General features: G+C 49.2%; 1 protein-coding gene across 1 annotated transcript in view; it reads right to left on the reverse strand.

Moving 5' to 3' along the window:
* Positions 1 to 10,938, reverse strand: part of CDase (neutral ceramidase) — a 130,758-nt gene extending 119,820 nt beyond the window's left edge. Inside the window, exon 1 of the mRNA XM_075699311.1 lies at positions 10,661 to 10,938. Within this exon, the coding sequence (XP_075555426.1) occupies positions 10,661 to 10,786 (126 nt within the window). The 5' untranslated portion in view covers positions 10,787 to 10,938. The remainder of the gene's footprint in view (positions 1 to 10,660) is intronic.
* Positions 10,939 to 11,237: the final 299 nt, after the last annotated feature.

The following is an 11,237-nucleotide window of genomic DNA, read 5'->3' on the forward strand; positions in this document are numbered from 1 at the left end:
GCGACTTTTCCGTGCGTCAGCGCCGTATGACGGGGCGCGGCTGGAAAGAGTCTGAGGCTAAGCGCGTGCGGACAAAGCGCTCTCAGCTGGGCCCATCGTCTGCTAAGCTGTTTCCAGCCTCGCCCCGTCATACGGCGCTGACGCACGGAAAAGTCGCCGCTCGCGCACGCCAGTTAAAGATTTGGGCGCCTGTACGTAACAACGGTTCGCAAGGGCAAACCTCGGCCAATCGTGATAGCGAGCAACGGAGGCGCCTGGCCTGGCAATGGCAAACAGATCTTACGTCGGAAGAGCTATCACGTGGGAATACGTTGGAAGTATCGACAGGACTCTCTGCATTGCCGCAAACAATATGCTCCGAGGCGAGCTGCACATCCGTCACCATTTTGGGCGATATTTGAAGGTATTGCGCGTGGGGTATCAGTCCAAGCCACGTGGCCGAAGCGCTCTTGTATTCAATGGTGCCAAGAGGAAAAGCAGGGGAGAGCGGGAGCTTCTAGCCTGTCAGCCAATTTGTTCTTTCTTTTTTTTTTCTAATTTTGCCGATACGCTAGTTCCGGGGCCTATAATAAGGCTTACTTAAGGACCTTTGTTGCGCAAGGCAACAATGCGTTCAAAGGTATGTAATACATACTTCCCTGAGCACGAGGTCGCGGGATCGAATCCCGGCCACGGCGGCCGCATTTCGATGGGGGCGAAATGCGAAAACACCCGTGTGCTTAGATTTAGGTGCACGTTAAAGAACCCCAGGTGGTCAAAATTTCCGGAGTCCTCCACTACGGCGTGCCTCATAATCAGAAAGTGGTTTTGGCACGTAAAACCCCAATTATTATTATTACATACTTCCGCCGCTCCACAGATGAAACGCGCGCGGGCAAATTTTTATTTTCTCGCTGTGCCCGATTCGAACGGTGATTGGTCGATGCACAAAAAGGAACGCCGATTACCGACCACCCGCCTGGTTAGGAATGCTCCTGGGTTTGCGCGTGCGCACTGCAGCTACCCGTTTGTTACGCTAGAGCCAGGAAGGATCCGCATCGTCTGGCTCAAGAATAAACCGGTCGCCTGTTTATTACGACAACCACGTTCCCTTGTTAAGCACCGAGGCGGTCTCTGCAAGGCCTTTCCTCCCAGCTCACAGAACCAAGATAATGTTGCTTGCCGTCGCTTGGAGACACTCAAACATTTCTTTTTTCATTCCTCCTAATTAGATCATTAGTTCTAATTAACCTTTCGAATATTATAGCTAGATGAAAAGTGTCAATGAGGAAATTGTAGAGCATCATGAGAAACTCCCAATACAGCTTTCCGTTGCTCGATGCGGGCTACATAAAAGTGTTTTTCCGGGAGTGAAAGAAGCCCGCGAATACACGCAAAGTGCCTCGAGCGGCCAGTCGCGCGGCAAATATTGCGTGTATTCGCGGGCTTCTTTCATGCCCAGAAAAACGCCTTTATGTAGCACGCATCGAGCAACGGAAAGCTGTGTCGGAAGTTTTTCATGTCGCTCTACAATTTTCTCATTGACACTTTTCATCTAGCTATAATATTCGAAAGGTTAATTAATTAAAACTAATTATCTAATTAGGCAGAATGAAAAAAATGTTTGAGTATCTCCAAGCGACGGCAAGCAACATTATCTTGGTCCAGTTACGTGGCATTTGCCTATCTTCAAATCTTGGTGCATGATAGTTTGGACACTCTGCATGCGACATCGCTGAACACGATTTGCGAAAGCCAGTGGTTACTACACCGTCGCGAGCCGCAGCGTTTGTGCAGTACATACATACCTTGGAAAATAAAATGCACTATTGTGTGTGTCCGCCGTTTGTAGACTATGACTATGCACCTGTTGAAATGCCTCGGCATCGCGCGTGTGTACAGTATGACAATAGTACCTATCGCACTGAAGGGAGCACATTAAAGCGCTAAATATTCACTTTCGTAGCGCTCATCTTTGCGGCCAAAGAAAATTTCTTTGCGGCTGCAAATGAACTTCCGATGTCACGAAGCTTCCTTTCGGCATCTTGTTCACAACGCGGCATCGTGTAAATACATGGGCTAAAGCTTAGCGACGATGTCATCATAAATTAACGGTGCCAAATCAACGTTAGAGCTGTGATGAACGCCGTAACGCAGGGTTGCGGAACAATTTCGACCACCTACGTGTCTTTAATCATATTCAAATCTCAGTACACGGGCGATCCTGCATTTTGACCACATCTGAATACGGTTCGCTGCACCCGGAATAAATTGAACTAGCGCGCTTTTATTACGCATATATTCACGTCACAGCCGCTAAGTTGCCGTTACTGCAGAAAACACACGTAGCTGCTGGCGTGACAGCTAGGATTTGGTACTCGACAGATGCTTAATATGCGAACATTGTTATTAAACATTCATTTGCAAATATATTTTATAATCTCGTCTGAGATCTACAGCCACGATAAATAGCGCAATGTTTAAAATGCTCGCCAGTAATAAGTTGTTTTTTTTCAGCCACTTCCATTTCTATTAATTTATCGTTTTTGTTATTTCATTTATTAAGCACAAGTAATTTTCTCTATGTTGTCCTTGGTGTCAGTGTTTGTTGGCTTCTTATGATATCGCCAGTAATGAGGAAATTCGTCAGAGGCCTAGCCAAAAGCCTTTTCTGCGCCAAAAAGAAGAAGAAAAAGTAAGCATGTGGTCACGAAGCAACAACATAGCAGTATTTGTTCACCTCGTTCTCACAAGTGGAATTTGTTGTTGAACTGCGAATATGAATTATAATTATAAGCGAAGACTGCCTTACAGACACAGTATGTTAGCTCCAAGGCATCACTAAAAAATGAAGCGCGCACAGACATGGCATTCGTGTTTCAAGGTTTGGATATAGTGGCATTCACTCCCTCATTAAATAAGTTGCATAGCATCCCTCGCCTGTCACTTGCAAAAGCCAAAGATGAGACGTGAGGAAAGAACCCAGCTCAAACGCGCGCTGAGTCCTTTCGTACTTTCTAGCGCTTCAGAGCCATGATATTGCACCGACTAGTGCAACTTGAAGCTGCAGTCAAATAATGGAGTTAGACGCACGTAACGTCATGCCATAGCTAGCTCCACCGCGGTGGGTGTACGCACAACTTTGCTGCGTCATCCCTCCCTGCTCTAGATTTGGACAGCTTGTATATTGAACGTGTCAAATACTGTAGTTGTACGAGGGACTCTTCAAAACAAATAGAAAATAAAAGAACAGGAACGCCGAAAACGACTAAATACCAGAGTTACGAGAAAATTATGCGGTTCTCCGCACTGTGCGGACAATGTGACGATGCGGGTGTGAACAGATTTGCACGTAAACAATTACATGTAATTAATTGTAATCCATTACATTGTTTGTAGTTTTGTAAATGATGAGTTTTTTTTTTTCCTTTACTCGGTAACGCTCACTGCAGTTCAATTATGATTTTCAGTAAACAATTACATGCAACCAGTTACTTTATTTACAAGACCAGTCGTAACAGGTGGCACACCTTTGAGCAGTCGAATTTGGTGGGCACTACAGGCCCGAGGTGGTGCCACGCAGCGGCATCGCGGATGTTCCGACAGGCAAACCCGGGCGCTGAGTATTTTTTTCCTCGTCTTGACGGCTCCACCAGACGATGACCGAGGAATTGAGCCGGCGCTGCTTTGGCTCGGCAACGACTGCCAAGTAAGACGTTAATGCTAGGAAATCACATACAGACATTCTTTTCTTCTTTTTTCAGGTTTTCATTAGCCCTATACCGGTAACGCACTTCTCTGAGCTAAAGCAACAAAGAAGCGCTCTTCATAGAGGAGCCAGACGCGAGCATCCAGACATTGAGCTACCTCGGCGAAAACGCCCGAAGACTGAATCTCAGCCATCGGCGTTGCATCGGCAAAGCCGATGAAGTTCAACAAAACGCAAATGAAAATTTGCCCACATGGCAACGCCGAAAAAAGCGCAGTCAATGCGCGTAGCCTGCGTACTGTCAAATCACATGGCTTTGGCCGTTCGCGAACTGGACAAACACGTTTTCCTATACGTGAGCTGGGCCAAATAACGGTTTCTCGGCCACAACGAGCCATACGTATCGATCCCGAGCAAAGTGGCCCTCGGCAGTTACGCTGGCCACGCTCGAGCCTGCCTAGAAGACCGGGTGCTCCTCACAAGAAATGGTTCCTTCCGGTTCCCCGCCAGCACAAGCTATGCCGCGAACTTCCGGCACATGTATGCGCGACATTATTGGCTCGGGCGTTTCCGCTCTCCGATAGCGTGTCGCGGGTGCCGAAAGCCAGCGGTCGGCATCAACAGGCTGTTAGCGGTGAGGCCATGAGGCTCTCCGTGTGCTGATAGCGTCAGTGCTCTTTGTGCGTGTTTGTGAGAAGCATGACGGTGAAGTTACAGGGCTGGCTCGGAGAACAAAAAGCCCGATGAGGCTGATGAAGTTTCTCATTTGCATTATTTTAAAGCCTCGCAATGTTATCTCTACCTGAAGAACCTGTGATTTGTGCGTTTGAGCCGGCTCTCACTTCGATGAGAGCCGTATTTGGCTTCAAAGTGATTTAAGCCATTTGTTGAAGAATATATGTCGCAATTAAAAAAAAAAAAGATTCGCTGAGCACACACTTCATTTGTTTGCTTCCGCCAAGTAAAGTGTGCCTTTGCGTAGCAGCTTTAATTCCGTACAACAATCCTAAGAGTCGCACGATTTCAGAAGAAATGACAAGGTGTGTAATACTACTTTATTATATTAAAGATGTCACGGCAAAAATAAAATCGGCTCGGGAGGTTTATTGTCCAAAAAGTACATTGGGGCTGCTAGAGGCGCCACAGTGAAAGCTCCGGATTAATTTTTTACCACCTGAGGTTCTTCACACCGAAATACCGGCACGCCAGCCTATGTTGCGATTCCAACACCATCGTCGTCCAACCAGGAATCAAACCTACGATCTCTTGCGGGTGGGGTACACCTTATTAGGCCCCCTGTGGAACTCTAGAAAAACATGAAAATTTGTTTACGTTTGTAACGAGCGGCTGGGCGAAGACAGTTACGTAATGTTGCATACGACATTCGTGTGTGGTGCTTCATGAGTACCAAATTGCATGCACGATTCCTAGCGTCACAGTGACTTTAGAAATTCTGCATCCGACGACCAGTGCCCGAACCTCTACTCAAGTGAGGCAGGTTCCAGAAGGAGATTTTTGATATTACGCGGTGCGCCATAATCACTGCAATTCGTCTTTCCTGCTCAGTTGGCCAATTATTTAGGAAATTTCTTTGGCTACGTATCTACATCAGATGTGAACGTGTCCGCGACGACAGCAAACACAGCGCTACAAAGAAAGCTAGAGCGCACAATCTCCAAAAAAAAGACACGGCCTTACAAGGACACGAAAAAAAAAGCAGGACGGGAGAAATGTACTGTCGTTGTTTTTGCGGAAAGCACGTGGGTATACTGCCTTCGTAAGAAAAAAAAAATCGCGACAGAGTTTTACTGCTTCCGCGGAGCTGATTTGCCAGCTTCACTGCAATTCACAGAGCTGCCGTGAACTTGCTGCGACGTCATAGTTTGCCGACATGGCCATTAGGTTGATGGCGTGGGTCTACCCACCGGACCTCAGTCGTAGTTTGGATTGGTGTAGCAGACGCATTGTCCTCGCTTTATTTTTATGGGACCTCAAGTGGGAACGCAAGCACAAGCACTGGCGACGCTAGTCCCGCCTACTCTTCTCGCCATAGGTTCACTTAGGCGAGTAGTCCAGAACGTTCGAGGAGGATGGGATTCAGCCGCGCAAGCCCAAGTACAGTTCCAGAAGAGGTGTCGCGCGAGCCCGCGCAAATTCATCTACGTGCTCAAAAATGGCTGGCAAACTCGATCACTCGACGTGAGTCCGACAATTTTCCACGTGTGATATTTTTGACGCGCTGTTTGGCACCCGACAGTCGCGCCAAGGAGCAGATGCCGTAAAGCGCGGACGCTCTCGAGCAGTCCCTGGAAAATGCACAGAGACATGCGCTTTGGGTGCACATTGAAGAATCCAAGGTGGCCGAAATGGTAGTCCGATGACCTTAACTGTATACGGCGTCTCTCACAACTAGTCGGTTTTTTTTTTTTTTTTTGACGTTCAGCCACTTAAGTCAATAGGGAGTTGCATCAATTGCACACCCAACGACACTCGGGTGTGCGTGTGACCCCAAGCACCACGGCGCTGCTTACGTTCTTTTTTATACCTTTTTGGCGTTCTTTTGTACGTCCGGCTGTTAGCGTCCCCTAACTTTGGGCACGCAAAGCTTAAAGCTCCCTAATTTAATTTGTTACTTAACTAAAATATCTAGGCCCATAAGCAAAGATTTAATATGCCCCTGAGTGGGGTCTCGACTGTAGCAGCCTTGACGTCTTCAGGTAGCACGCCAGGGATTATTGGCCCGTTAACTGCGCGTAAGATCACGTACTACGCGTGACACACACGGTTCAATGGATGTGTCACATCTGCCGCTGCGGTCCGCAAGTGGCCCTGGCGAACACTCCCAAGGCTAGGCTATGCAGTATGCGTATTAAAGGACGCTCTTCGGCTCCCACCGGTGGTAATTTTGTCCCTTCATCCTCTTTTATTTCCCTTTGCCTTCATTAAAAAAGTGATGATTTTTCGAAAAAAGAAAACCTAACCGTCATCTCAAATTGACTAGACAGTTCAATTAAATAAACAGTTCACATTACCCTGTCTTATTTGACTTCAATGTGTGTTGGTTTCTATGCGTCTTGCTTGACTAAAATGTCGAGCCTCCTCGCTTAGCCTTATTCTTATAAAAGCCTATTTTTGTCACACAAGTGTCGCGGCGAAATGTTCATAAATGAAATTATCTGCTCAAACGTAAACATCGATCTTTCCTTTATGCATTTTCAATGCAAGTAGTAAATTCGCAGTATAGGCCAAATAAGTGCTTTAAGAAATGACCCAAAGGTTACGTAACATGAGAAATATAGGACCATTGATCAGCGAAATATGGCCCCTGCCACGAACATATATATATATATATATATATATATATATATATATATATATATATAAATGAGGGGGGGGGGCAGTTTAACAATGCATGTGGTTGAAGTCAGTATGATTAAATATCTTTCCGCTTTCAGCCGAACAATGTTCACCGTTAGCGCGCGAGAAAATCCAGCCATGGAAGGCTTCAGATACGCGAAAGCTATCATCGCTGTGCTTTTGTGGTTGTCTTATCCTCACGAGTACAATGGGCGAGTTCATCGCATTCGCACGCACGAGTCTAAACGCCGCGCTCGTCTTGTACACACAGAAGCCAAGCCAGACTGGCCTCGATTGAATACAGGGACAGTGCGATATATCTGTTCTTGTCAAGGTGGCTCTGTATGCGGTTCACAAAACTGCACATTTTCTCTTCTTGCCCGGTTGAGCTAGAAGGCACCAAGCAACATTTGAACGCGATGGCGTTAAGAACCCCGTATCGCAAAAAAAAAAGAAAAAAAATCCGATGTCGGCGTCGGACGTCGCTTGGCGAAAATTCATTCCGAACCACAACCACGCAGGCCCTCCACGTGACGCAGATGCGTTACTGAACTAACTGAACTCCTCAGGGTAAAATACGTCAGAAAAATCGTAAAGCACGACCTAAACAGAACCTATAGACATGATAGCGTCGGAGTTTAATCTGAACTTACCAGAAAACTTAATTCGCTACGCCGAAACTCAAACACAAACCCCTTTCCGAACGGTGCGGCCCGCTCGGTTCCTTGCAACACCATCGCGCTCGCCTCCGCACAACCGCAAGAAAGCAGCAGTTGCCGGGAAGCGTGACAAGTAGTCAGGGACCTTTGGAATCTATCGCGTTCCACTCTTATAGGCGAAGCGTCCTCCATTTTCTCTCTTTTCTTTAAGCGTGTTGTATGTATGGCAAGACAATGAAGCAGTGTGACTGCCAAAATAGCCAATTTCTCAAATATTTGAACACTTCGAGTGCTTTTGGCACCGGCAAAAGCGAGTAAAATTGGAATGTTTGAAATTTTCCCTGCAACGCACGACAACCCTGAAGGCACAAATTAAATATAGAAATATGGAAAGAACGACAGACATTATTGTACATAAATTCAAAAAACATACACATCTACGGGACTACTGCCTCTGTATTCAGGTGAAATTAGGTTAGCTATGGTTTTCGCTTCCTCCAATAGGCGCATTGAAATCATTTGTGATTGTCCATGCATAGAACGGTCGCATGGGGCACACAGGTGCAAAACGACACGGTGTCTAGCATCTTAACATCATTTTGCAGGCAGGACCGCCTAACCCGTCCTTTCTGTCATGGCGCTTACCGCTTAGGCCATCCTGTCTTTTCCACCATGTATCACACCGCACGAGGGACCGGTGATGCCGGTCCCCCATGCGATATGATACATGGTGCATCTAGTTTTTTTATCTTTATTTTTGCTTCTCTCTTGTTTCAGGCGGCGCTCGCTGCGGAAAGAGGGCAGGTACAGCGCCCGGCCATTTCCTCCGAAGATGGACTTCTCGTTCCTCTCACGGGACTTCGCGTCACGTCTGGTTCGAATCTGGCGCTTGAAGCGCGTTCACCTTCCAAACAGGAAGATGCGGTGCGCGTGTGCGTGTATCATATGCGCCTCTTCTAACGCTATCGCGATGGCGATATGACTAAAATTGAAGAGTTCTTCACAAATTTGTAGTATCTTCGGAAAGCAAAGTAAAATTGTACGAGTGGCAACGTTCTTGGCGCATGCCCTCGGTTTGTCCCCGCTGCCTCATCATGGTCTCCCCCGCGAAGACTACAGAGAGAAACCAAAACCAAGGCCGAGAAAGCAAAAATCGGTCAAGGGATGTTCCGCTCCTCAAACCCTGTACGCATCCCGGACGAAAGTTGCGCGTGCCTCCTTTTCCGCGTCGTGCCCCCGCTGCCGGCCGCTTACGCTGTACTATACACGCCGTCTGTAGGCTTGCACAGCAGAGCAGCGTTCGCGGGGTCCTTTATCACGCGTCCGTTCACGATCCCTGTAACGGGCGGCCATAGGAAGCACTTCCTTCCAGGAAGGGCGCCGCTGCAGAGCATGCAAACAAAGGCAATCATCGCTAAAGGAGCAAACAAGAATTAGGCAAGGCTTGCCTTCCCCCAAAAATAGGCACCCTTCGGTGAGGTCCCAAGTTTATGAAACTGCTGCGCCGGCCGTGTGCGCCTTTTTTTCCTGCTTACGCCTCAGCCGCGCGCGGAGTCGTCGGCAGCGGCTCCGAGACGGATCGGATTATGCGCGGCCTCTTCCTCGCGCCCGACAAAACTGAGAGCGTCACTCGGGCCGCCTGTGATTACGGCCCGGCACCACATTACTCCTTTCGCTGGTCCCCCGCCGAATTAGGCGCCTGTTCGCATGCTCCATTTCCTCCCGCGCGGCCAGAGATTAGGGCGCGAAGGAAAGTGCGCGCGCCGTTTGAATAAACCTTCTCTGTATCATTCAAAACATACAACGAGAGGCATTTCCTCTTTCGTTGAAAGCCAGCCGGTTAGAAGAGGACCACACGCTCCTGGAGCCACCGAAAGATGTTCGAACCGATAGCGTTCAGTCAGCGGGCGGCACGTGCTGGAGTGGTCCACGCAACTGCCGCGTTCACAATCTCTGATCGCCATAGCGCATAAATAAGAGCAGCGCCGAGTCGAAGGCGCCTCGCGCGTGCCAGCTCCTTTCGTGAGTGTCAATCCTTCCCCAACAAGGCCGAAGGGCCTCAATGATGCGCGGAGTGTCGGCTGGCCAGAAGCTTGTTCCATGCCGTACGCACTTGTCCTGGATGTGAGGATCGAGATATACGACGCAACAGTTTGTGTGTCGATTACGGGAGATACAACTGCTTTGCGACCAGGCCCACAGAACGCGCCGCATACAGAAGTTGGCAACTTCGCATACAAATTTTGAAGAAATTGTCGAACGCAGAACTGCGTCTTTCAGAGCAGATGGAAGTGTGTTTTCTTGTATAAACGATTGTATAAGCGCCCAAGAATGTGTGGGTAGCCCGCTGTTGGGGAATTCAGGTGTATAACTGTCGAGACGACAGTGGCCTCAGTGCACTTGGTAATGTACGATACATTATTGCGGATAACCGAGGTAATGTGTCGGCTTGTCGAACGTTTTCCCAAAGCACAAGCCCTAAGCCCTACACACACGTTACAAGTGTCCCGTTGCTATACGTGCATCTTCCCGCACGCTACAAAGGGACTGCCGGACTCTTGCGACAGCGTAAGGGAGGAAGCAGCCTACAACCAGGCGGCAGGCAGAGTGCTCACTTACGCTGTCGCGAAAGGATGAGGTCACGCAGAGGAAGCACAGAAAGAAAAGGCAAGCGGACAAAACAGCGTCGTCGCATCGATGTGGTGCTACCTGGCGCGGGCCAGCTAAGCGCTCTCCGAGCAGAGTGCATCACGGAACTCTTACAGGAAACCTCCAACGAAAGGGGAAGACGAGGCCGCGCAAGGTTCGCGTCCGACCGTAAACAAAACATCCTTATGAGGCGAAGTTCAGGTACGCGCCGTGCTGTGCACGCGGTTAAGCGGGCGCAGGCGCTGGGTGTCAAGTATACGACTCTGGCGCGTCGCGACGCCTTGAGGAAGCGATGTCGCGTGCTTACCATTCCAATTTCAGCAGCCGGACCGGTGATGTCTGCGATGCCAACGCCGAATTCGTACTCCTCGCGGTCCAGACCACCGATGATCCGAACAAGGAAGAGAAGAGTGAGGACGACGTAGTTCCACATGGCGGTGCCTGATCCCCACGGCGTGCTCCAGCGGAGGCAGCGGCGCGGCTGGCAGCGGCGAGGCTCGCGATCCAGGTTACGCGACGAATTTAAAAGTGAGCGGCCCTCCCGCGCCCGCCGGACGAGGTCTTCGTTCCCGCAAGGCGGGTTTCGCGGAGAGGGCAATTTTTATGGAACGATACGACTGACGCCGCCGACTGTGGCGTCCCCTGCCGGCTGCCACGCAAACAGTCGCAGCGCTCGCGATCCCTCCCGCGACCGCGTTTCTTCCAGCGAGCGCTCGGCGTCGGTGTCATAGAGCGCAGCTTGACAAGCCTCTCTCTATGGGACCTCGATATCATCCCGTGGGAAACAATGGACCGCTCGACGGCTGCTTTGCTCTCTGATAAGAGGGTCAGCCGAAGCCTTGGAAACATTTAGGCCCCACATATATTGTAGGTCATCTATCATA

The sequence above is a fragment of the Dermacentor variabilis genome, chromosome 1 (assembly GCF_050947875.1).
Source record: "Dermacentor variabilis isolate Ectoservices chromosome 1, ASM5094787v1, whole genome shotgun sequence".
Taxonomy (NCBI): domain Eukaryota; kingdom Metazoa; phylum Arthropoda; class Arachnida; order Ixodida; family Ixodidae; genus Dermacentor; species Dermacentor variabilis.